Source organism: Staurois parvus, unplaced genomic scaffold, assembly GCF_062004578.1.
Source record: "Staurois parvus isolate SC_StPar_1 unplaced genomic scaffold, SC_StPar_1.0 ptg000596l, whole genome shotgun sequence".
In the NCBI taxonomy this organism is placed as follows: Eukaryota; Metazoa; Chordata; class Amphibia; order Anura; family Ranidae; genus Staurois; species Staurois parvus.
Window position 1 is genome coordinate 1,937,671 of NW_028318392.1, and position 27,911 is coordinate 1,965,581.

A 27,911-nucleotide genomic window follows, 5' to 3' on the forward strand; every position below is an offset into this window, starting at 1 on the left:
TGCATGAATTTGTCAGTGATTGGATCTGGGGCTGCAAAGACAGATTGGAGTCTAGAATGACACCTAGTACTCTGGCTTGCAGGGTGGGGCTGATGGTGGCGTTGTTGGTCGTGATGGAGAGGTCGGGGGGGGGGGGCGTGGGCTGATGGGAAAACTAGGAGCTCGGTTTTGGCAAGGTTTAATTTGAGGAAGTGGAGTGACATCCAGTCTGATATGTCGTTCAGAAGGTTAGTGATTCGGGCGGAGATTGAAGGAGTGAGGCGAGGGGTAGAGAGATAAATTTGAGTATCATCAGCATAGAGATGGTAGTTGAAGCCGTGGGAGTGTACCAATTGACCAAGGGAGGAGGTGTAGATGAAGAAGAGAAGGGGCCCGAGGACAGAACCTTGGGGGACCCCAATAGAGAGGGGGAGTGAGGGGGAGGTGGCAGCATTATAGGTAACACTGAAGGAGCGTTGAGATAGATAGGAAGAGAGCCAGGAGAGAGCGGAGTCTCTGAGGCCAAAAGAGTACAGTTTTTTGAGGAGGAGGGGGTGGTCGACCGTGTCGAAAGCCGTGGAGAGGTCGAGGAGTAGTAGCACTGAGTAGTGGCCATTGGCTTTGGCGGTTAGCAGATCGTTGGTGAGTTTGAGTACGGCGGTTTTGGTGGAGTGTAGGGGATGTAAGCCAGATTGTAGCGGATCAAGGAGGTTGTTGTCGGTGAGGTGGGAGCTTAGGCGATTATAGGCTAAGCTCTCAAGGAGTTTGGATGAGAATGGCAGCAGGGAGATGGGTCTAAGGTTGTTTAGGTCGGTGGGATCCAGGGAGGGTTTTTTAAGTATGGGAGTGATGTGCGCGTGCTTCAAGGGGGAGGGGAATGTGCCAGCAGAGAGGGAGATATTAAAGATATGAGTGAGGGAGCGTAGGATGGAGGAGGACGGAGATCGTAGGAGTTGTGTGGGGACAGGGTCAAGTGGGCAGGTGGTAAGGCGAGCTTCAGTGATAGCAGGGTCAAAGGAGTGGAGTGTTGATGGGGTTTTAGTGTGCGGAATGTGGGGTGGGGTGGAGGTCTGGACAGTGGCGAGGTCGAAGGAGAGGAGTGTTGAGGGGGTTTTCGTGTGAGGGATGCTAGGTGGGGCAGAAGTCTGAGCAGTGGTGATGTCGCTGCGAATTACATCGATCTTGCTTTGGAAGTGGTTAGCAATCTCGTGGGCAGTGAGTGAGGTACTGGGTGGAGGTGGGGGGCGGAGAGAGCAGAGAGTTGAAGGTGGAGAAGAGCCAGCGAGGGCTGGAGGAGAGGGCATTGATGAGGGTTACAAAGTAGGCTTGCTTGGCAGCGTGGAGGGAGGAAGTGTAGGTGAGGAAGGCGGATTTGTATCGGGTGAACGCTTGTTGGGATCTGGTTTTGCGCCATAGTTGCTCTAGTGCGCGACTGCGTTGCTTGAGGTTTTTGGTGTGGTCATTCTGCCAGGGTTGAAGCGGTCGGGGTCTAATGTTTCATGTGGTTAGGGGTGCTAAGGAGTCAAGAGCGACTGACAGCGAGTTGTTATAGACAGTAGTGGCCAGGTCAGGGCAGGACAGGGGAAGTAAAGTTGGTCGGCTGCAGAGTGGAAGGGGACAGATTTCAGGTTGCGGAGGTTTCGGCTGGTGATAGTTTGACGTTTGGATGGGTAGGTGTAAGAGGATGAGGAGACGGAGAAGGTGATGAGGTTGTGGTCAGAGAGGGGAAAAGGGGTGTTTGTGAGGTTGTGGGGGGTGCAGAGATGAGAGAAAACAAGGTCCAGGGTGTTTCCGTCGGAGTGGGTGGAGGACTGTATGCACTGTGCAAGTGCAAAAGAAGAGGTTAGGTGGAGGAGTTGGGATGTGGCCGGGCTATTGATGTTGGTTGGGATGTTGAAATCTCCAAGTATGATGGTGGGCAGCTTGGAGGAGAGAAATAAGGGTAACCAGGCGGAGAAGTCGTCGAGGAAGCGTGATACGGGTCCAGGGGGCCGATAGATTACTGCGATCCTCAGGGGGATTGGAGAGAATAGTCGGACGCAGTGGGCCTCAAAGGAGGAGAAGGATAGAGAGGGAGGGTTAGGGAGGACTTGGAAGGTGCTCTGTGGTGACAGGAGCATACCAACCCCACCACCTTTTCGACCGCTGGGTCTAGGTGAGTGGATCCAGGTAAGACCTCCATAGGAAAGTATATGTGCCGAAGCACCCCTGGGGTGGCCAGTCTATGGATGGACCCTATGCTTTTGGCATATATTTATAAGAAAATTTTTTGCCAGATATTTCTCCATACACATCAATCCATGTGAATAGAATTATCAGTTTTTTTCGTTCAAAAAAGAACATTTCATGTGTGCCCACCATTAGAAGTGGGTGGATGCAGGGTGGAATATACTAATGGTGAGCATACCACACACTTTTTCTGGAAGAGATTTCTTCTCTTTTTTTTATTCAGCACACAGGCTGCATTAAAAAAAAAGAACATAGCATATACTGTATACCCAACAAGGACCAGCGTCGTACTAGTACATCACCGGACTTTGAGAGGTTATACCAGGTTGATGCCTGCGGCTGCAGGCATCATCCTGGTATTGTTTTTTCAGCCGGTAATCAGCTTTCATGATTTAAAAGCAATCTTAGTGGCTCATTAGCTGCAGGATTGCTTTTACAAGCAGTGGGAGATGATGCCCCCCCCCTTGCCTTTTCCACGGCCTTCTCGGGCAGTACCGTGCCATCAGGGGAACCTGAGAATGGAGCTGGTGGTTCTGCCAGCTGACCATAGAGCTGATTGGAGGCCGGAACGGTGCCAATCATCTCTATAGTGTAAGAAATCGGAAGCAACGAGCATTTCATCACTTTAATTTTGTAGGATTTAAATAGCGCCATTTGTAAATTGGGAAAGCATCTGATCACACCGATCTTGGTGAGATCAGATTATGTAAGGGCAGAGGAGATATCCTCTAATAGACCCCAGATTTCTCAAATAAGAATACCTATCAATGCCTATTGCAGTCACGGGATATTTACATTCCCTGTGATGGCAATAAAAGTGATAAAAAAAAATGAAAGGGACAGTGTAAAAATAATTTTAAAAAATCAAAATAACTAAAAAAAAGAGAAAGCACCCTCGCTCCCCCCTGCGCAATGCACACACGCACAAGCGTTGACCCCATGCTGGTATGTAAACAGTGGTTGCACCATGCATGTGAGGTATTGCCGTGTCAGATCAAGGGCAGTCATTCTAGCACTAGACCTCCTGTGTAAATCTAAAATGATAGCGTGTAAAGGCTTTTAAATTGTTGTCTATGGATATTAAAAATATATTCAGTTTGTCACCATTGCATGTAGCGTGCGCAGTTTTAAAGCATGTCATGTTTGATATCTATTTATTCGGCATACCATCATCTTTTATATTTTATCAATTAATTGGCTAATATATTGTGTTTTTGTACATTAAAAGTAAAAAAGTGTATTTTATTCCAAAAACTTGCATCTGAAAAATCACTGCGTACTATGTGATATAAATATATGACACACCTACCATTTTATTCACTAGGGTGTCCGCTTTAAAAAAATATATAACGTTTGGGGGTTTCAAGTAATTTCCTAGCAAAAATACTGATTTTTTCAAGTGAACAAAAAGTGTCAAAAAAGGCTTGGTCTTCAGGTTGTTAGAAGAGTGTGGCATAAACTTCTATTGCTGGGCATAAAATACCTCCCCATGACCCCTTTTTGGAAAGTAGACACCCCAAACTATTTGCTGAGAGGCATGTTGAGTCAATAAAAAAATTTATTTTTTTACCACAAGTTTTTGGAAAATTACAAAAAAAAAATTTTTTTTCCAATAAATTGTCACTTAAATGATTTATTGCTCATGCATGCCATGGGAATTACTCCCCAAAATACATTCTGCTATTTCTCCCGCTTATGGGGATACCACATGTTAGAGACGTTTTGACAGTCTAGCCAAGCAGAGGACGCTAAAATCCAATAAGCACCTTCAGGCCTTTAAAGGGCTTTATTTCCTCATTACACCTCCTGACTATCTATCACAGTTTTGGAGGCCCTGAAATGCCAGAATAGTAGTATGACCCCCCCCCCCCCCCAATGACCCTTTTTTGGAAAGTAGACACCTCAAGGAATTTGATAAGAAGCATGGTGAGTATTTTGCAGATCTTGTTTGTTACCACAAGTTTTTGGAAAATGAAGAAAGAAAACAAAAACATATTTCTTCTTTTCTTTTTTTATATTTCCAAACCTTGTGAGAAAAAATGAGATCTGCAAAATACTCACCATGCCTCTTATTAAATTCCTTGGGGTGTCTGTTTCCAAAAAGGTAATCTGGGGGGGTTGGTGCTATCTTGTCATTTCAGGGCCTCTAAAACTGTGATAGGTATTGAGGAAGTGAAATGAGGAAGGTATGCACCTTCAGCCTTTCAAAGTGGTCATTGGATTTAGGGCTCCTGTATGTGGCTAGGCTAGCAAAACAATCTCACACAAGTGGTATCCCCATACTGGTTAGAAGCAGCAGAATGTATTTTGGGGTGTAATTCAACATATACCCATGGCTTGTGTGAGCAATATATCATTTAATTGACAACTTTGTATAAAAAAAAAATGTTTTGTTATTTTCCAAAAACCTGTGGAAAAAAATAAATCTTCCATGGACTCAACATGCCTCTCAGCAGATAGCTTAGGGAGTCTACTTTCTGAAAAGGGGTCATTTGGGGGTGTTTGTACTATCCTGGTATTTTAGCACCTCAAGAAATGTGATAGGCAGTCAGGAATGAAAAGCTGAGTAAATTCCAGTATCTATACCACCATTTGTAGACGTTATAACTTTCGCACAAACCAATTAATTTACACCTATTGGGATCTTTTTACCAAAGACATATAGTAAAATACATTTTGGTCTAAATTTATGATGAAATTTGAGTTTATTGGATACTTTTTATGACAGAATTGAGAAAATATCATTTTTTTTCCAAAATGTTCGGTCTTTTTTGTTTATAGCGCAAAAAAACCCCAGAGGTGATCAAATACCACCAAAAGAAAGCTCTATTTGTGTGAAAAAAGGACATTTATGTACAGTATTGCATAACTGCACAATTTTCAGTTAAATTAGTGCAGTGCTGTATAGCAAAAAGTGGCGTAAATTCCAATTCTATGCTGGGCACCCCACAGCTAAGGTTCATTTTTTTTCATTTTTCATGGAGACAGGCTTTAATCCTGTAGACTATCTTTCTAGGCTGTCAGCATTAAGCAATGGCATCAACAAAAGCCCAAAGCAGTGCAGCTTATTTAATGTTGATAGCCTAAGGCCCCATGCACACTGGGCTTATAGCCCTGGTGCAAGGGTCTCTGGGGTTTAGCCCCTGGTGGACGGCACAGGTTTGCCATCCAGTCCTGCTGCTGTCAGCCTTTCAAGCTCTTTGATAGGATGACAGCTTCTGCAGCTTGGCAGGTCTGAGTGGTGCCCTCATTGGTATTTCCGTTTAGGGCAGTATGCTTCCAGGGACAAATGCCCAGAATGCAGGTTTCTTGCATTTCGGGCATACATCCCTGGGCACACGCTGCACTAAATGGAAGTACAGTTAGGTGCACTGCCTAGCCCTGTGCAGCTGCAGCAGCAGGTCATCCTCTCATAGAGCTTGACAAGCTGTTGGCAGCAGGACTGGATGGCAAACCTGTGCCTTCCCATTGCAGCCAAATGCGGGAACTCCATGCAGCAGGGTGAAACACCCTTCAGATGTCTACATCAAAGAAACTGCGCTGCTTTGGGCTTGTGTTAGTGGCATCAATTTAACATTAAAGTCACTTCTGAGATCATTTAGAATTTATGGACAGGTGCTTTTCATCTGCAGTAGATCTCCTTCTGAGATGCATTTGACCTGCTTTAAGTGGGCTTTGTATTCTCTTAGACCCGTGTAGAAAGGGAGAAACCATTTGAGCTAAACAAAAGCCAGTTGAAACAGGCCCTTACCCTCTTCCGCACAAATGCTTTTGTGCACTTCTGCAAAATATGAGTTTCTTAGCAAAAACATGCACATCAAGTTTCCCTGAATTGCCATTCATTACCTACCTCCTCATGGAAACAAGCCAGGCCACATGGGTGTTGTCCCACAGACCGTTTACGATATGTAAAACCTGCTAGAACCTAAAATGCTGGTATCCACCAGGTTTAGATTTATACTTGATACTTGAGCTAGGCAGGATTGAAGTGTGAATTTATCAAATCATAATGTATACACCTAAAATTTAGATGTTTGTAAAGGTTGTTTCTTTCTCATTTACAGGTGCCCGGGTATGTCTTGGGGAACAGCTTGCCCGGTATGAGCTCTTTATCATTTTTACCACTCTTATGCGATCTTTCAGCTTTCATCTTCCAAAAGGAGTAACAGAAGTAAACACCAAATATGTCTTTAAGTTGACCCTACAGCCTCACCCATACAAGATTTTTGCTATACCTCGATAGTTTCTGGAAATATATGTGCAACTTTAGCCATGGAAGACTGTGCGACTGCTAAAGCGCCCAGCAGCCCAGGAGATTGAGAACTGCAGGTTTACATAATATTCTACCCAGGCAGCAACAATGTCTGACATATAACATTGTATAACATTACTGCATATATATACAGTTGTGGCCAAAATTATTCAACCCCCACTGAAATTGAGTGTTTTGGCCAGTTTGACATTGCTTTTGATCATTCAGTCATCTTGCTTACATTTACATTAAAGAGGCACTTGTAGGTCAGACAAATATAACATAACAGTTATAATGAAATAACCACAAATGTCTTTTCTGTGCTCACAGCATTATCAGTTTTATTCAACCCCCAAGTGACATTCAATCTTAGTACTTAGTACAGCATCCTTTTACAGTTATAACAGCTTTTAAACGTGAAGCATAGCTTGACACAAGTGTCTTGCAGCGATCTACGGGTATCTTCGCCCATTCTTCATGGGCAAAGGCCTCCAGTTCAGTCACATTCTTAGGCTTGCGCACTGCAACTGCTTTCTTTAAGTCCCACCAGAGGTTCTCAATCGGATTTAAGTCTGGTGACTGCGATGGCCACTCCAAAATGTTCCAGCCTTTCCTCTGCAACCATGCTCTAGTGGACTTGGAGGTATGCTTGGGATCATTGTCCTGTTGAAAGGTCCAACGTCTCCCAAGCCTCAGGTGTGTGACGGACTGCATCACGTTTCCATCCAATATCTCCTGGTACTGAAGAGAATTCATGGTACCTTGCACACGCTGAAGCTTCCCTGTACCTGCAGAAGCAAAACAGCCCCAAAGCATGATTGACCCTCCACCATGCTTCACAGTAGGCAAGGTGTTCTTTTCATCATAGGCCTTGTTCTTCCTCCTCCAAACATAGCGTTGATCCATGGGCCCAAACAGTTCTAATTTTGTTTCATCAGTCCACAGAACACTATCCCACAACTTTTGTGGTTTGTCCACATGGCTTTTGGCATACTGCAGTCGACTCTTCTTATTCTTTGGAGACAGCAAGGGGGTACGCCTGGGAGTTCTGGCACGGAGGCCTTCATTACGCAGTGTGCGTCTTATTGTCTGGGCTGAAACTTCTGTACCCACATCTGACAAATCTTTTCTCAGTTCCTCAGCAGTCACACGGGGACTTCTCTCCACTCTACGCTTCAGGTAGCGCACAGCAGTCGAAGTCAGCATCTTCTTTCTGCCACGACCAGGTAGCGTTTCAACAGTGCCCTTTGCCTTGAATTTGCGAATGATGCTTCCTAAGGTGTCTCTTGGTATGTTTAACATCTTTGCAATCTTCTTATAGCCATTGCCCTTCCTGTGAAGAGAAATCACCTCTTCTCTTGTCTTCCTGGACCATTCTCTTGCCTTCACCATGTTTGTAACCACACCAGTAAATGTCTAGAAGGAGCTGAGTATCACAGTCATTTTAAAGCTGCCTAATTGGTGCTTATTATGCTTGATTGCTGCTCGGTGACATCCACAGGTGTTTTCAATACCTGATGGAAAGCACCTGTATGAACCTCTGTTCTTCAGAGTGGTAGTCTTTAAGGGGTTGAATAATTGTGGCAATGAAGAAACCACATAAGAACCATTTACTACTGTATTACATAAACAATTGATGTCATTTTAGTTGCATTTGGGTAGTTACAACGTCCTTGTAGGATTTGATTCTGAATACAATTCCAAATGTACACTATAGTCCCTAAACCCCTTTACAGCATTGGGGGTTGAATAATTTTGGCCACAACTGTAGGTTAGGTGTCTTTTTCAGTTTAGATTGGAAACAATGGTATACGGTAATGTTAGGTATTGACTTAGAATAACTGAATTTCAGTAGTGGGGGTTGTAACAAAGCATGCATTTTCCTTTAATTTCCTATATAGCAGGGTTTTTTTGCAAAGTAAAATTTTACCACATTCACTAAGTTAAGGAGCAAATTCCCTTGCAAAAGTGAACAGCCTGTCTTTAGTAAATCAACACCATTGCCACTGGTGATATGTAGAGTTTGATTAACAACTCATCTAAATTGCTCAGGCTTTAGTAAACCTTTCATCTAATAAGTAAAGAACATTTGTTGATACATGTACTGTATTACATTAATATCATAAAGTACCCGAGTTGACCTGTGATGATTGTTTATTATCCCAGATGTAGTTACTGAAAGCTTTCTAGTAATCACCACACCTATATACTAATTTGGTTGATATTTCAGGTACTATAAATTTAAAAGTAAGTAAAGAGTAACTACATGGTGAAATTGTCCAAAAGTTTCCAAACCATATTATTCACAAGCATTCCTCTCATTTTATAATTTTTTTTGTTGCAATAGACATTTATATTCTAATCTTATATGATTTCATTATTAAACATTGATATTATTATTGAAAATGCTTAATATTATTGTGTGTTTGCTTAGAGACAAATGTGTTTCACTCAAAACTGCTATGTGAAGGTTTTTTTTGGCTTACAACTGTCACAGGCAAGTTTCTAATGCCAATACTAGTAAGAATCAAAAAGAAATATTGTGCATTTTCAGTGAGCACATATAGGTGAAACTCGAAAAATTAGAATATCGTGCAAAAGTTTATTCATTTCAGTAATGCAACTTAAAAGGTGAAACTAATATATGAGATAGACTCATTACATGCAAAACAAGATAGTTCAAGACGTGATTTGTCATAATTGTGATGATTATGGCTTACAGCTCATGAAAACCCCAAATCCACAATCTCAGAAAATTAGAATATTACATGCAATCAATAAAACAAGGATTGTACATAGAACAATATAGGACCTCTGAAAAGTATAAGCATGCATATGTCCTCAGTACTTGGTTTGGGCCCCTTTTGCAGCAATTACTGCCTCGATGCGGCATGGCATGGAAGCTATCAGCCTGTGGCACTGCTGAGGTGTTATGGAAAACCAGGATGCTTCAATAGCGGCCTTCAGCTCTTCTGCATTGTTTGGTCTCATATCTCATCTTTCTCTTGGCAATGCCCCATAGATTCTCTATGGGGTTCAGGTCAGGCGAGTTTGCTGGCCAATCAATCACAGTAATCCCACGGTCACTGAACCAGGTTTTGGTGCTTTTGGCAGTGTGGGCAGATGCCAAGTCCTGCTGGAAACTGAAGTCAGCATCCCCATAAAGCTCGTCTGCAGAAGGAAGCGTGAAGTGCTCCAAAATCTCCTGGTAGATGGCTGCGTTGACCCTGGACTTAATGAAGCACAGTGGACCAACACCAGCAGATGACATGGCTCCCCAAATCAACACAGACTGTGGAAACTTCACACTGGACTTCAAGCATCTTGCAGTGTGTGCCTCTCCATTCTTCCTCCATACTCTGGGTCCTTGGTTTCCAAATGAGATGCAAAAGTTGCTCTCATCAGAAAAGAGGACTTTGGACCACTGAGCAACAGACCAGGTAAGACGCCTTTGACATTGTTTGTTGTTCAGGAGCGGCTTGACAAGAGGAATATGATATTTGAAGCCCATGTCCAGGATCCGTCTGTGTGTGGTGGCTCTTGATGCATTGACTTCAGCCTCAGTCCACTCCTTGTGAAAGTCCCCAACACTTTTGAATGGTCTTTTCCTGACAATCCTCTCCAGGCTGCAGTCATCCCTGCTTCTTGTGCACCTTTTTCTTCCACACTTTTCCCTTCCACATAACTTTCTATTAATGTGGGAACATCCAACTTCTTTTGCAATTACCTTTTGAGGCTTTCCCTCCTTATGGAAGGTGTCAATGATGGTTTTCTGCACAACTGTCAGGTCAGCAGTCTTTCCCATGATTGTGATTCCTACTGAACCAGACTGAGAGACCATTTAAAGGCTCAGGAACCCTTTGCAGGTGTTATGGCTTAATTAGCTGATTAGAGTGGGACACTTTGAGCCTAGAATATTGCACCTTTTCAAAATATTCTAATTTTCTGAGATTGTGGATTTGGGGTTTTCATGAGCTGTAAGCCATAATCATCACAATTATGACAAATCATGGCTTGAACTATCTTGCTTTGCATGTAATAAGTCTATCTAATATATAAGTTTCACCTTTTAAGTTGCATTACTGAAATAAATGAACTTTTGCACAATATTCTAATTTTTCGAGTTTCACCTGTATATTGAGTTATTTTTGCAGTGTAAAGTAAGTTTATAAAAATAATAATATATAAACAGTGCAAATCAAAAAACCTCCCCACAATATAAAAATCAATAAAAAATATATATAATTCATAAAGTGTCCAAGAAAATATATAAAGTGTGTACAAAAAAGTAAAAATAAATTAAGTATAAATAAAAAGTCCTTCTTCCCAAAATGTATAATCAAAATAATCTTTTCCCAAAGAAATGTGCTTCCGCCATCCACTAGTGCAGAATCAACATCAACCGCACTCACCAGATATTGGTAAGTATTGCGCCTTTTAGGATTTTAGGGATCCTAAACCCCCTCTATGTTCTCCAGAGCTCCTTATCTGCCTTGAATGGCCTGATGCTCTCCTTCCACTCACTCCTAGTAAGAGCTCCCCAGCAGTGCAAAAGAAAAAAATACCATAGTGTGATATTGCTAATACCATATGCAGTATTAAAATAACACCAGGCCACTCACATGTTCAAAGATAATTAAAAGCATTTGATTTATTGCCTTCATCTGCTCACACAGATCCACATAACCACAGTTCAATCCAGAGACCTCACAGCCTTTTGGTTTGCAGAGGATAAAAGCATACAGTTCCAACAACAAAGATGGCCACCTGGAACGCACTGCTCAGCGTGCGTTCCACTCACCGGAAGTGATGCAAGATGTTTGGACGGCACACTGGAAGTGCGTCGACATGTTTCGCCCCTCCCACAGCATTGACGCACTTCCGGTCTGTCGTCCAAACGTCCCGCGTCACTTCCGGTGAGTGGAACGCACGCTGAGCAGTGCGTTCTAGGCGCCCATCTTTGTTGTTGAAACTGTGTGCTGTTATCCTCTGCAAACCAAAAGGCTGTGAGGTCTCTGGATTGAACTGTGGTTATGTGGATCTGTGTGAGCCGATGAAGGCAATAAATCAAATGCTATAAACTATCTTTGAACATGTGAGTGGCCTGGTATTGTTTTAATACTGCATATGGCTGCAATGATGTTGATTCTGCACTGGTGGATGGTGGAAGCACATTTCTTTGGGAGAAGATTATTTTGATTATATATTTTGGGAAGAAGGACTTTTTATTTATACTTAATTTATTTTTACTTTTTTGTACACACTTTATATATTTTCTTGGACACTTTACAAATTATATATTTTTTTTATTGATTTTTGTATTGTTTTGGTTATTGATGTTATTTATTTGGTGAGGAGGTTTTTTGATTTGCGCTGTTTATATATTATTATTTTTATAAATTGGTGTATTGCACCATTGAGCAGCAGCATACTTTTAACTTTATCACCTATTGTAAGGTTTTCTTGTGCGCTGGGGTTGGTGATATACTTATTAAAGTAAGTTTATGTTACTTTTTATATGCTGTCTCCACATTTCTGTTGTTAATTTAACTACCTCACGCCCCGCCTATAGACATATGACATCCTCCCACTCGTGCGCCTCACTCTGCAGTGTATTGTCACCCACTGTCTCCACTGGACACAGTGAGGGGTGGGTGGAAGAAAGGAAGGGGTGGGTGGAAGGAAGGAAGGTAGGAAGGAAGGAAAGGGTGAGAGAAGGAAAGAAGTAAAAAAAGGAGTGGGTAGAAGGAAGGGTGGGTGGAAAGAAGGGATGGATGGAAGGAAGGAATAGAGGGGTGGGTGGAAGGAAGGAAGAGTGAGTGGAAGGAAGGAAGGAAGCGGTGGGTGGAAGGAAGGAAGGATGGGTGGAAGGGGTGGGTAGAAGGAAGGGAGGGTGGGTGGAAGGAAGGAAGTATAGGTGGAAGGAAGGGAGGGAGGGGTGGGTGGAAGGATGGAAGGAAGAGAGGGGTTGGTGGGTGGGAGGAAGGAAGGGAGGGGTGGGTGGAAGGAAGGGTGGGTGGAACAAAGGAAGGAAGGGGTGGGTGGAAGGAAGGGAGGTGTAAGTATAAGGAAGGGAGAGGTGGGTGGAAGGGAGGGAGGAAAGGAGGGGTGGGTAGAAGGAAGGAAGGAAGGAAGGAAGAGAGGAAGGGAGGGCGGGTGGAAGGAAGGGAAGGGTGAAAGGAAAGAAGGGAAGGGTGGGTGGAAGGAAGGAAGGGAGGGATGGGTGGAAGGAATGGAGGGAAGGGTGGGTGGAAGGAAGAAGGGGAGGGTTGGGTGGAAGGAAGGAAGGGAGGGGTGGATGGAAGGAAGGGAGGGGTGGGTGGGTGGAAGGAAGGAATGGATGGGTGGGTGGGTGGAATAAAGGAAAGAAGGGAAGGAAGGAAGGAAGGGAGGGGTGGTTGGTTGGAAGGAAGGAAGGAAGGAAGGGAGGGGTGGTTGGAAGGAAGAAAGGGAGGGGTGGTTGGAAGGAAGAAAGGGAGGGGTGGTTGGAAGGAAGGAAGGAAGGAAGGAAGAAAGGAAGGAAGAGAGGGGTGGGTGGAAGGAAGGAAGGGAGGGAGGAAGGGAGGGGTGGGTGGAAGGAAGGAAGAAAGGAAGGAAGAAAGGGAGGGTTGGGTTGAAGGAAAGAAGGAAGAGAGGGGTGGGTGGAAGGAAGGGAGGGGTGGGTGGGTGGAAGGAAGGGAAGCGTAGGTGAAAGGAAGGAAGGGAGGGGTGGGTGGGTGGAAGGGAGGGGTGTATGAAAGGAAGGAAAGGAGGGGTGGAAGGAAGGGAGGGGTGGGCAGATGGAAGGAAGGGAGGAAGCGAGGGGTGAGTGGAAGGAAGGGAGGGTGGGTGTGTGGGTGTAAGGAAGGGAGGGGTAGAAGGAAGAAAGGTAGGTCGAACTCACCATGTCTTATTCAGATGCATCAGAGCTGTTGGCTGCTGTATTAATTTTCCCTCCCATATATGCTCTGAAGCTGCACGGACTGGAGTGTGGGCGGGCACAGGGGAAGGCAGAGTAGATCCAGCCTCTCTCCCCTCTTCTATTGGTGCAGAGGATGTAGGGGGGCTGGACAGTGAGAATAACACAGCGGCGGTGGGGGTAGTGGCAGAAAGAAAACTGAACCGTCAAGTATGTTCTGTGCAGTGGTGGGGGCAGTGACAAGCAGCAATCTCCTGTATGTCTTTCAATGAAGCAGCTGCAAGCCGTTTCTCCTCCTGTGGCTTCCAGCTGCTTTATTGAAAGCCATACAGGACATCGCTGCTTGTTACTGCCCCCACAGCAACCCCTCCCACACGCCCCTAGGCCTGGCACTGCTCGCCGCCCCCACCTTATTTCCACTCGTGGGTGAGTGGAAATTTTAAGGGCTGCAGGGATGGTTGGAACCTCTCCTCTGGGGGGTTCAGACCCCCCTTGACCCCCCCTTATCTATGCCCCTGGCTTTCATTTATAGACATTCATTGTGTAATATTGTGATGATCTCTGCGATTGGTACAGACAGGGCCAATCGCAGCACATCAGTACCATGTGATAGCTGTGGCCAATCATAGCTATCACAGTGTAGCACCTTCTAGTGTTCTACTAGAATAGTGTACTGTATTATAGGCAAAATCATTGTGTGACTCATGGTAGCTGTGTGGGTCATGTGATTAAGGTTGGGTTGTTGCAGGTCAGCTGGCTGACTCTACAGTTGTGGCTCTATCACCTCCTCATTACACTGGACAACGATAGAACCTTCCAGAGGTTGTAAATTGTGGTGCTGCGCTAATAAACTATATGTGAACCCCAATATGTGATATTCAGTGAATGGGTAAACAATATCCCCTTATAAATCAATTAAATCAAAATATGACATATACCCCAAAATATACCTCTACACCACCTCTACTAAGTGAGTACATAAACAAAATACTCCACACATACATACACAATAATTATACACATATATTGAATGCTGTGATGCCGAATGAACTCCTGAACGGCAACACCAGTGAATAAATAAAGTGACATAAACGCATGTAAACTTTACATGCCCTGGATAAGCAGGTTGAAAGAAATAATAGTGATCCCACTAGGGGATAAAAATCAAAGTGAATCAGTAAAACCACTCCTTGTGGCAAACATGAGAAAAAAAAAAAGGAAAAGAGGAATCAAAAAGGTAAACACATGTATATATTTGTAAAATATATATATATTTTTTTTATTATTTTATTTTTTTTATTTAATTTTATTTTATTTTAGCATAGATCACATATAGCAGCACACGAGTTTACCTCAATATATTCTCAATTCTCTGCTTTATTTCCTCCTGTTTATGAGATTTGAGTGTTCCAGCCCAGCTTTGCATATTCTAGTACATCCAAAGCAGTTTATAATATAAATAAATAACATGTCCAACAGGGATAGAAGAACCCCCTCATGAGGCCTCGTTCACACAGTTATACGTAAGCATACACCAATGTGAGTGCGGTGTTTCCCAGCATGGAGATGCGTAGGTGCCATGTGCATCCCTATGTCAATGCCATGCCATTCATGTTAATTGGCACACAGTGGCTGAATGAATACAGAGGCTGCTCCCACTTGGACATCCGTACATGTGCAGGTGAATGCGCATAGGCACACACCTGCACCCACATAGCTGTCAAATTGGGAGCAGCAGCTACGTCCCAATTGACATGAATGGGACTGTCTGTATGGGGATGCATGGAACATCTGTACATCCCCGTACTGGCAAACATGGCCTTTGCATGGATGTACTCTTGGCTACGCATTTGTAAAAAAGGCCTTAGGGATACAGCAGGCATGCAGTCCCAGAAACTCAATCACAGATGTTTCATCAATAGAGTCCATGTTAGATTTTTTTAAATATAATATGCCAAAAAATTAAATAGTAGCTTTGGGTGGACAGTTTCTTTAATAAATGTATGTATATCCCCAACTATAGATCTCAGATTAGGGGGCAACCTGGGCCAGAAGCTATGACCATACAGAAAGGAGTATACTGTATGTGAACTTTTCTCCACAGACCATAATGGAAAAGCTATCTGCTAGCAGACCTATGGGAACAGTAATAAAAATCTGAATCTAAGCCCTCTCCACTCTATCCAAATCTAAACACAATTTTGTGCTTAGGGTGCAATTGAAAGTAAATATATGGTGCATTGCAGTAACACACACATTACCGCAACCATGGGTAGAAATTCGCTAAAAAAGTATTGGGAAATCTCATTATTTGATTATTTTGTTATCAGGGGCGGACTGACAACTCATGGGGCCCCCGGGCAATAGGGGATCATGGGGCCCCTGTGTCCTTGCCCAAACTCAAAAAAGCCTATGAAAAAGGTACCAGGGGCATCTCATGGGGCCCCCTACTGACCCCGGGCCCCCGGGCAGTGCCCGAGTTTCCAAATGGTCAGTCCACCCCTGTTTGTTATTAATAATAGTATTCTTGTGCATATTTTTCATATCTTTTATTGATTTCACTTTCACCAGAAATCCTATGCCTACAAAAATGGAAGCCCCCTGCACAGAATAAGTAGCAGCTAATAGACTACAAACAAATGCAACTTTCAGCCTACCAGTGAAAAAAGTCACAAGCTGGGGCTAATGTTCTCATCATCAATGTGACATTTCACAGATTAGCACCCGCACCCTTGCAACACTGGTACCTGTGTGACAGTAGCCTTTCTTATGGAAAGTTTGCAGGAAGGACCCATGAGGTTTCATAACACTATGGGGTTGCACCTTGACACTACAGGAAGGGGGATGTGCCAAGGGATCCTGGGAAGTGAACTTTCCTTTGAAAGCACTGTGTGCTCTGTTCCTTGCCTCTCTGTGGGCTACATTATCATTTAAAAGGAAAACAAAGCTTTTTCCAAAGAAAACACATCTAGAGGACAACAATGCTTTATGTAGTATTTGTGTGCACAGTGCTCACTAAAAACTGTTTACTAAATGTACACTTATTGTGTGCATGTGTTTGTGCTTAAATGTGCAAATTTAGGTAATGTCTGCATTTAAAAACATTTTAGGCCATTTTGCATTTTTGCATAAACATGCATTACATCCACTGAAATGAAATAACTGCCAATGCCCTAATATGGCAAAAAGTGGAGAGACCTTTTTTTCCCCAAAACAATTTGTGTTGCCTTAGTGTACTGGCGTGCCATTCCAAATGAATAGCACCATAACACACCAATGCACATGAAGCTTCAGGGCAGAAGGCACTTTAATATATAAATCAAACAATCAGGATTTGGTAAAAACATGTTTTATAAACTTGTCCTTGGTCTGATTGAAATAAAGTATTTGAAATAAGCAAGTTTCCTATATTTGACCACACATTCTCTAATAGTGCAATCATTTTTAAAATGTATGTATAGCCCAAACTTTTTTTTTTTTCATTTTTGATAGAGAAGAAAAGGGTTAACACCCTTATTTCTTCTTTCTCTGTCCCCTTTGGGACATTTACCTTGACTACTAGTCCCAGAGATAAATTCTCTCCACATTTAATACAATTGCCCTTTTCAGACAATTGTCACTATAATGGGTGCCTTCATTGTAAGATTTACCCTTACTTCTTGGTTTGGCTTTTACATGCGCAACACTGATAAAATTAATAAATGTACATGTGTTAAATTAAGCTGATCCATACAATAAATTTTAATTTGTAAAAATGAACACAAACGCATTGTAATGAAAATACGGCATGTGATATGATTTGATGAACTGATTCATTCATCTGTTTGGTCCGAGCATGTCCAAGCACTTTTTCACTTTTTTTGGTAAATACATAAGTCTCAAGTGTACTTGGGAAATTTTTCCACTGAATCATAATATCTGATGGTCTACCAAGTACAGTATATATTAGCATTACTGTATAGAATTTTATGCAAAGCCCAAACTTTTTTTCTGTTTTGGATAGAGTAGGATATGGTTAAAACACTATTTTTTTACTGTCCCATTGGGAAGATTTCTCCTTTGATTCTGTTTCAATACAGAAAAGGAAGCAACTAGAAATCTCCCCAAAGTAGGGAAATTATTTCTTAGACAGTTGGCAATGGAACAGGTGTCCATATTGGAAGACTTCCCCTCTATTCTTGACCCAGTAACAATTCTAAATTTGACATTTTCCTTTGCCTTTAGCCTCTGGCGAAATGGTCACCAGGATAAATGGAGATGGCGAATATACCCAGTGGGCATACAGACAGCAATGAAAATATATGTTTATGTGGGAGGGGTTGTCCCCACAATTATATCATGGCTGGCAATATGTCATGTTCTGGAAAAAGGGAAAAATATGGGAAAAAATCTATAAAGCTACCTGCTCAATTCTACAGGTACCAGTAGTGACTGTCCTCTACCTAACTCTTTATTCTTTTTTTTTTTTTGTTGAGCAATGTAGGGAAGGCATCAGGGATTTATTGTATTCATAAAGAGAACGTATCACTGCACAATACTATAACTTGTCATCCCATTTGTGAAAGTAAGAAAGATAAGCCAAAAAATTGTTTGAAAATAATATAATGTAACAAATTACATGAAAATAATAACTAAAGGACCACACTCTGCACATGTAATTATATGTGCACTTAGAACACATGCATTAAAAAAAAAATCTTAACACATACAGGGTATTGCTGTGCACGACAGGGACAGAGGAATAAACCTAGGGCTATCATTTATGGTTGACACTATGGGGGAGATTTGCTAAAATTGGAGTACTCAGAGTCTGGTGCAGCTGTGCATGGCAGCCAATCAGGTTCTAACTTTAGCTTGTTCAATTAAACCTGGTAGCTGATTTGTTTCTATGCAGAATTGAACCAGATTTTTCACTCTGCAGTTTTATTTAATTATTATACGTACTTATATAGCGCTGTCAATTTACACAGTGTGTTACATACATATATCATACATTCACATCAATCAGTCCCTAACCCTCAAGGGGTGTACAATCTAATACATACTAGGGCAACTTAGTATGCCAATTAACCTACCAGCATGTCTTTGGAGTGTGGGAGGAAACCAGAGCACCTGGAGGAAACCCACACAAGCACAGGGAGAACATGAAAACTCCAGGCAGGTGGTGCCATGGTTGGGATTTCAATCAATGACCCTAGTACTGCCAGGTGGAAGTGCTAACCATTACGCCACTGTGCTGCACAGTAAATAACTCCCTAAGTGAATAAGATGTAAAGGTTTTGGATGTATTGCTACTGGATAATTTTGGATATGGCATTTTCTTGCAATTTTACAGGCGAAGCAAGTTTTGAGGTTTAGCATATTTGGTATAAAGAAAATATGCATTCTATCAAATATATACATAAATAAATAAGATATACTAAGATTTCATATATGATATACATTGCTATAATAATCCTGCAATCTATCCCTAATACATACCTTCAATTTATGTCTGAAGTGTCTCAATTCTTATATAAATATAAGTCCCCAGATGTGAAATTATTCAGGTTTTAGGGGTAAACTCAGGGCTTAATATAGCACTGTATATCATATATGAAATGTTGACATATTTGGTATCTATTTACTATTTATATGGTTTAATCTTTCATATTCTAAAAAAAAAAATACTGTGTTCTGTGCATTAACATTTATTTTAATTTATTTTTTACTAAAAATATAGGTTTCGTAAGTATTTCCAAAAATATTGTGCAGCATAAAAATTGCAAGTACCAGCTTTTTTTTTTACAGGTTTTTACTGAAAACATTTATTGTTTAAGGGGTTTTAAGGAAATTTTTAAATACAAAAATGCACATTTCTGCAAGTGTATGAAAAAAAAAGTATGGATTCAGCATCAAAAGGGGTTAATAGCCAATGAAAAGGCAGATTCACTTTTACTCACATGTATTTTAGTTTATCATTTAATTTGTAACCGATATACAGTATTTTTGTTATGTCTTTTATAGTATCATAGTTCTCTGGGTTCTAAAATAGAGATCCGATCTAAATGAGAAAGGTGTGTGTCCCATGCAGATTGACTGGTACAGGAATGTAGTTCTTTTCAGTTGTTATAGCTATTTGCTCATGAAAGCCCCCTTGTTGTGATCAGTAAACCTTAGCTGCTGAGCCATTTCCTTCTCTGTCTTCATATGCAGAGCTCAGTGGTTAATGTTCTCTTATTGCAGGCTTTTTTTTACATTGCAGCCCCTTTCATTCATTCCATCATTTCCATGGCCAAAACCACCTGCAAGACTTTAGAACTTTACAAACATTCACCATTTTAATAGCAGGCGTGGTCTGGACACTTCACATGCAAAGTAGCTGTTCCATTCATATCCAGAGCAATTACACATACACTCCAACCTAACTTGTAGTCTTTGCACACTGAAAACATCAGCTTTACTCAAAGCAGGGCTACAAAGTCAGGCTACAGATAGCTCATTGCTGCTATATACTAAACCTTAGACTAAAGTAAAAAAGTAAAAATTCTGTGTAAACTGAATACAATTAGTAATAAAAACATACTGAACAATTAATCATGACATTCTTTAGCAATAAGTGTATGTGTGTGTGTAAATGAGTGGGTTTTTCTGTCTTCAATTAATTTTATGGTTACAAAAAAGTACTGAACATTTTTTTCATTAAATTCTTTACCTATCAACATTTGTTTATTTAAAAAAATGTTTATTAATATTATTGCTGTGAGTTGTTGTCATTGTTGTTTATATCGCACTTTGAATCATTTATGCACACATATTTTTACAGCTTCCCATGCTAATGTCTAATCAGTAGTTTTTTTCTTTTTTAAGCTCAGAAAGAGTACATACATAACAAGGAAGAACAAATGCAATGACAAATGTATAGTTTATTTGTAAAGTTTCGAACAATTTTATACAATAATATAAACTGCAGTTGAAACAGATAATTTGATATCAAATGGATCTTATATCTGTAAAATGAAAACATGAAAAAAGAGACAATTCTAGAGACATTGGTTTGCCTTTCAGTAATATAACATTTTTCAGGGTATTTAGTGAAATCAAAAGGTCACAAATTGTGTAGAAAACTCTAACACATCATCATCAGCTCATCACTAAAGTATTATAAAGATAGTGAGGATTAAATGATTGACACAGATATACTAGTTACATGTAACACACAAGCGCAAGCACTCACTATTTATTTATTTATCTATCTATCTATCTATCTATCTATCTATCTATCTATCTATCTATCTATCTATCTATCTATCTATCATCCATTGATAGGTCAATTAATCTTTCTGTTATTTATCTTTAGTCTTTAGTTGAATTGCAAATGACTACCTGACAGCGCTGAGTGTCTTCAATGAAGAGTGTCCAGGCATTCAGTGCTGCTTTGTCTATGAGAGGAGGGGGTGAAGGAACTCCTTCAGAGATTCCAGTCCAGCCACAAAATAACATGTACATCACCATCCAGTTTATCATAACTGTTGCAGCCATCCATCCCAACTCATGGCTTTCTTCCAACAGACCAGTTGGGGTTATTTTATTCCTCCATGGATGTGAGATGGGTCAGTCCCCAGAAGGTGCCACTTTAGCTATATACGGTCTAGCTATAGCTGTTTTCTGGATCCTAAAAAAAAAAAAGAACACAAAGATAGGCTATAGCTAAGAGCAATGTGATCCCCATACAGCTTGACCAGTAGAGGACTGAAGCTCTTTTTAGTTGTCATAGCTATCTGCTCATGAAAGCCCTCCTGTGGTGATCAGTAAACCCTACTTGTGGAATCATTTCCTCCTCTGTCTTCATATGCAGAACTTTGTGACTAATGTTCTCTGTTGCATGTTTTTCTTTCACATTGCAGATCCTTTAATGCACTCCATCATTTCCATGGCCAAAACCACCTGCAAGACTTGAGAACTTTACAAGCACACATCATTTTAATAGCAGGCATGGTCTGGACACTTCACATGCAAAATAACTGTTTTATTCACTAACATACAAAAAACATACACTCCAACATAACTTACAGAAAATAAGTTGCAGTTCATAACTACTACTACTACCACTAATATTACTACTAACAATAATAGTAATGAAAATTATAATTATTATTATCTCTTTAGACTGAAAGTAAAATTTGTAAAAAATGTGTTTAAAATCAAGTAGGGTGTATATATATATATAATAAAAATATATTTTTTATATATTCACACACATATATATGTATTATACCGTATATAGTGCTAATTAATGTATATTTGTATTTTCTGTCTAATGTTTATGTATTTTGTGTTACATAAATAAAATGAACATATTGTTTCATGGCATAGCAATCAGCATTTTATTATGATTATTATTATTATTATTGTTGTTGTTATTGCACTTAGAATCGTGCAAATATACTGTAGTTACAGCTATAGCTAACCAGGCTAATGTTTCATCAGTTATTTTTTAAAAGGTAAAAAAGTAGTATACATAACAGAGAGAAACAAATATGACAACAGATATAAAATATATTTTTATCGTTTAGAACAATTTTTTCCACTAATAGAATGTATTAGTATGCAATTTAAACATGAATCTTGATATGACATAGATCTGTTACAATGAAAAAAAGTCTATAAAATTATAGACAAAAGTGTTTGCCCTTCCATTAATAGAACATTCTTCAGGGAAATTAGTAACAAAGGTCACAAATTGTGTAGGTAACTTCCACTATCATCAGTACAGCACCAAGTTATTATAAAGAAAGAGAGAATTTGATTTACTGTATATATGCTAGTCAGATATGAGACAGCAAGCTATCTGTCTTTTTATCTATCTATCTATCTATCTATCTATCTATCATGCATGTGTAATGCATGCAGTTGTTCAATATGTGAAAAATGTGGTGTGTGTATTAAATACAATCATTACAATGTGGATTTTTTAAACTTTAATAAATGTCTGAATTAAGTAGAAATAATGCATATAGCTGGATTATGACATAAGTGTATTGTATATCTGCTGATGCGTACCTAATTTCTCACAATTGCAAAGCTTTTCAATGAAGAGGATAAAATGAATGCATAGAAAATCATTAAAAGCTCAGTTCTTTAGCCACAAAAAGTGTAAACAGCCTGGACAAACATTGATCCACAATAGTGAGCTTAACAAACCATTGCATGTGTTGTAAATAATGAAAGTTACTAGAGTCTATTGATGTGCACAGCAAGTGTTAATTCCCATCCTCAGGACCACCACTCTTGTTGACCTAGCCCCTCCTTCCCAGGTGCAGGACCCTCTCATAAAAGCTTATCTGGAAGATTATCTCCAATTCAATTGCAGATGACTGCCTGACAGAGCTGGGTGTCTTCAGGGAAGAGACCAGTGTCCAGGCATTCAGTTCAGCTCTGCTTATAAGAGGAGGCAGTGAAGGCATTCCTTCAGAGATACTGGTCAGCCACAAGACAACATAGGAATTATCATCGAGACAGTTCCCCATAACTGTTTTGGACCGTCACCTGTGGCCATGAGCTTCTTCCAACAGACCAATAACTCAGAGGAACAGTTCTTCTCAAGGATTTCAGATGAGGAAGATGAAATTGACATTCTAGGAGATGATGACAGTTGTGACTTCCAGAAACATTTCTGCCTTCACCCCAAATCTTCAGACATGGACACTGAGGAGATGTCTCCCACCAAATCCAGCTGTGGGGATTCAGAGAGTGACTCATCTGGAGAGAGCGAGAGTGGGTCTACAGAACAGACCATGAACACTGGAGGTAAATCAAAAAGGACTTTGGTGAAACCTCCATATTCATACATCGCTTTGATCACCATGGCTATTCTACAGAGTCCTCACAAAAAACTGACCCTCAGCGGAATCTGTGACTTCATCAGCAATAAATTCCCTTATTATAAGGACAAATTTCCAGCCTGGCAAAACTCCATTAGGCACAACCTATCCCTCAATGACTGCTTTATCAAGATCCCCAGGGAACCAGGCAACCCAGGCAAGGGAAACTACTGGACCCTGGACCCAGCTTCAGAAGACATGTTTGATAATGGAAGTTTCCTCAGGAGGAGGAAACGCTTTAAAAGACACCACAACGAATTCATCAAAGATAGCTTGATGATCTACCCTCCCTTTCATTACTACAGACCGTTCAGGGCCCTTCACCCACAGACGTATGTTCATCCCCATGTCCTAACGCCATTGCCCATAACTGAAAGACTAGTGATCCCTGCACACCAACAGATCCCTTACCAGGATATGCCTCATGGGAAACTCCCTAGCAACATGCAAGGACTAAATATACAGCTCAAACCTCATGCTTTGGGCAACCAACACTCTCCAAACAAATGCTCCTTCAGCATAGAGAGCATTATGAAGAAAACCAAGGAGCCAGAAATTTCTGTTCCAGACCTCCAGCAGTCCTGGAACTATAATCATTTTCAGCAAAGGTCAGCTTCCATGCTGCCAGCTATACTTAACATAAATGCTGGACCTCTGGTATCATCCTATGGAGCCCGTCAGTACTGCCATATGAGGTTCCCTGCTAGCTTGTAATGTGTGTATATATATATATATCCTGTCCTCGAATTAACAGCAACTAAACCTGAGCAATCACGCTTACTGTGCTGCTTTTTCCTTGTATTTAATGGACCCCAATGTCTGATCTAGAGAAATGTCTTAAATAATGAACTGGACTATATAAAATCCCGCATTGTTGTCACTGCATTGCTATGATCAGGACTTAGTATCAGTAATACACAGTTGGTGAGGAAGGATGGAAATTCGTAATTCCTGTGTGTTTTTTATTTTTGTTTGTTTGTTTTTTGACTCTCTGTGGGTAGAGTGTTGTATTTAAAAGTTTGCATGGCTGTTATGTTTTCCTTGATGTTTCATTGCTTATGGAGATGTAAATAGTTATAAAATATTTATTGTCAGAGAATAATAACATGTGTGGTAAGTCCATACAATAAAACTTTTTAATAGTATTAAAAAGGGGTGATTTCATTTTGTCCTTTTTTTATTTTAAAATAATGCTTGTATTCTTTTTTTGGATGAAATAGAAACATTATATAATAGTTTACTTTCCGTTTTATAAATATGCTTTGCATTACAAGAGTACAGGCCTATAGTAGTCATGTTGTTTGCAAACTGTTGATGCTGTATAATAATAATAGTTGTATTAGAAAGTTTAGAGCGATGACCAGAGTCAGGAGAGTTTTCAGTGCAATGCGTAGCAGGAAAATGCGGTGTATCTAAGACCAGGTACTTAACATTAGTATTTATAATTTGATACTCCACATTGCAAACAAAACTTACTAGAGTTAATTATATTTATATAGGAAATCTGGTAATATCTGGTTATTGCTGAACTGGTGATTCACTGTAGATTCACTTTTACAAAAAAAAATTGCTCTGATATTGGGGGGGGGGGGGTTACTTAAACTTGAGCACTCAGAATCTGGTGCAGCTTTGCATGGTAGGCAATCAGCTTCTAACTTTAGCTGTTTAAATTAAGCTTTGACAATGAGCCCCCGGTCATATCGGGTGCGATTTGGCATGCGATTTGCATGCCAGGCTACTTGCAAATCATATGCCAAGTCACACCCTATTGTCTGTAATTACAGCAATCATATCGGTACTGTTCCGATTTGGTCGGATCCGCACCGATTTCTAAAGTAGTACATGGACTACTTTTGTTGCGATTTGCATAGACATCTTTGTCAAATGTCTTGCAAATCACAATGAAATCTGCAGGTCACTGTCACTTCACTGTAAGTAGCACGAGGGGGGGGGGGGGGGTTAGGGGTATGGAGGAGGGGGGTTTTGAGGGGGGGGGATATTTGGTAAAATGTGGAATCTGATTGGTTTCTATGTAGAGCTGCATCAGATTTTGCTGATATATTACTATGTCCCTCATATAAAATATAGATGTATCCAGGGGTGGACTGACAACTCATGTGGCCCCCTGGCAATAGGGGATCATGGGGCCCCTGTGTCGTTGCCCAAACTCAAAAAGCCTATGAAAAAGGTACCAGGGGCACCTCATGGGGCCCCCTACTGACCCCGGGCCCTCGGGCAGTGCCTGAGTTTCCAAATGGTCAGTCCACCCCTGGATGTATCCCATCAATCACCTGGGAGCCAGAGACTGGGTAAAATGTACTCCTTTAGCAAAGAAGTATTTTAATTGCTTCTGAAGAACTATATAGAAGAGAAAATACGAATTTTTCATTCATAAAAATAGAACCATAGGAAAATATTTTTTTATCTCAACTAAAAATAGCAGTATTAATCATAGCATATTATTAATAATGTTACCTGGCACTATGTTAAACAGTACTTGATATCTGCCTTTGGTACTGGTATCACTACCTGTAATGTGTTACTCTTTACTTAAAATGCAAATATTTGAAATGCTACCCAGACTCACTATGCCGGAGAACATTTTCATTTTTCCTTTCTGTTTGACTTAATAAAAGTTTTGAAATCTGTATAGCCTTCTGGTTTTACACCTATGAATTTTGGAAAAGCACCTTATATATGTTTATGCATTGAGTTGCCATTCAGATATCAATTCAATGCACCACCAAAACACAGCTGTGTCGCAGTACACCTCAACACTGATGCATTACTAGTCATTGTGATATGCTACATTAGAAAAAAAAGTGCAGGTACTTTTTTTTTTCTATCAATTCTATTGCGACGCTGAAATACATGTAAATGCATGATATAACGTGCGTTAATGCTACACACCAGGATGGACAGGTAAGCAAACTTATACTAAAATACTGATTTGTTATCTTCTTGGAAAATAGTGAACTGAACTTACCCGCACAAGAACAGTCAGTGGATATGATACACCAGCAGCCCTTGCACACTCACATCCCTTGGATGCCTCTACTATAGTAAGGAATAGAATGAGTGCTACATGTTTCCAAGCTTTTACTGAATGTTTTATTACTGAACTTTATTACTGTCAAGACCAGGGTCTCTAATAATACATTACCAGAAGGGAAAGATACTTTACATTACTTTTTGCTAACTGCTTTATATAGATTCTTCATAACGGTAGCAGAGTGCCATTGATCAATGCAGCAAGTTTGCTGTTTAAAAGACCGTTAGCAGGCCTAACATTTTTAATTTTATGCCTTGAAACCAGGGGTGGACTGACAACTCATGGGGCACCCAGGCAATAGGGGATCATGGGGCCCATGTGTCCTTGCTCACACTCAAAGCACACCCAAAAAAGCCTATAAAAAGGTACCAGGGGCATTTCATGGGGCCCCCTACTGACCCTGGGCCCTCGGGCAGTGCCCAAGTACTCGAATGGTCAGTCCGCCCCTGCTTGAAACTGTAGATCCCTAATAACACTTTTAGAATTGCCCTTTTTTTCTTGAAAATATTCTGCACTTTTCAAGTTACAAGCATATTAATTTTCACAAGAATTAAATGTAGGCACTTCTGGCAGTGTTGTGTGTGTGTGTGTGTGTGTGTGTGTGTGTGTGTGAAAACACTATCATGTCTATGTCTTTATCTGGGGCACAAGCAACATCAGCCTCTCCCCAAAATAAATAGCCTCTTTTAATAAAAACATGAAACAAAGGTTTTAGATGTGACTTTCAAGTTTGTACTAAAGAAAATTCTGAACAACCCAAAAATTTTAGATCTTTATTGACATGTATAAATATATTATGTAGTTTAGGGTGGAAATTGGGGATTCAGTTAAAGGTGGGGTTTTATGTAAAGGGAATATAGCTTTGGTGAAGTTGTTGCATGGATACAACTAAAGTCACTAGACTGGATTCTAAAATAAAAAAAAAATTGAAAGATAATCCTGTGTAGGTTTCCTCCAGGTACTCTGCTTTCCTCCCTCACTACACAGACATGTTGGTAGGTTAATTGGCTCCTGTCTAATTTGGCCCTAGTATGTGTATGTATGAATGTGAGTTAGGGACCTTAGATTGTAAGCTCCTTGAGGGTTAGGGACTGATGTGAATGTACAATATATACTGTATATGTAAAGAGTTTTTTAAATTAACAGCGCTATATAAGTACCTGTAATAATAATAAGAGGAAAAGTATATAGAAGGTATAATGGACCTAGTCAGTTTTAAATAAGCACTACTATTTATTTAAACATCTGTTTATTGTGACTTCTATGGACCTGCTTTATTCTAACATTAACCTGTCTCTATACCAAAAAAAAATATTATTATTGGTACTTCTATAGCGCCATCAATTTACACAGTTCTTTACATATATATTGTACATTCACATCAGTCCCTAACCCTCAAGGGGCATACAATCTAAGGTCCCCATTCATACATACACATACTACGGCCAATTTACCTACCAGCATGTCTTTGGAGTGTAGGAGGAAACTAGAGTACCCGGAGGAAACCCATGCAGGCACAGGGAGAACATGCAAACTCAAAGCAGGTGGTGCCATGGTTGAGATTTGAACCAACAACCCTAGTACTGCCAGGTGGAAGTGCTAACCATTTAGCCACTGTGCTGCCCAAATATATTTTTT

The 27,911-nt window shown here is 40.6% G+C and overlaps 2 protein-coding genes and 1 long non-coding RNA gene across 4 annotated transcripts in view; 2 read left to right on the top strand and 1 right to left on the bottom strand.

The window, feature by feature from the left end:
- LOC149449914 (cytochrome P450 2J2-like) overlaps positions 1-6,605 on the top strand; it is a 52,209-nt gene extending 45,604 nt beyond the window's left edge. For both annotated transcript variants that reach the window (XM_089692597.1, XM_089692596.1), the window contains exon 9: positions 6,273-6,605. In XM_089692597.1, coding sequence (XP_089548723.1) covers positions 6,273-6,451 — 179 coding nt within the window. In that variant the 3' untranslated portion in view covers positions 6,452-6,605. The remainder of the gene's footprint in view (positions 1-6,272) is intronic.
- Positions 6,606-20,249: 13,644 nt separating this feature from the next.
- The window catches only part of LOC149449915 (uncharacterized), a 44,887-nt gene continuing 37,225 nt past the window's right edge, over positions 20,250-27,911 (bottom strand). The window contains exon 3 of the long non-coding RNA XR_016315347.1: positions 20,250-21,012. This is a non-coding gene — a long non-coding RNA (uncharacterized LOC149449915). The remainder of the gene's footprint in view (positions 21,013-27,911) is intronic.
- On the top strand, positions 22,388-24,328 carry LOC149449916 (forkhead box protein D5-A-like). The gene has a single exon (XM_089692573.1). It carries the CDS (start codon positions 22,895-22,897, stop codon positions 23,933-23,935), a length of 1,041 nt encoding a protein of 346 aa, XP_089548699.1. The 5' UTR covers positions 22,388-22,894; the 3' UTR covers positions 23,936-24,328.

Excerpts from the sequence above, each read along its gene's own strand:
- LOC149449916 (XM_089692573.1), top strand. The coding sequence starts at position 22,895 with ATGAGCTTCTTCCAACAGACCAATAACTCAGAGGAACAGTTCTTCTCA.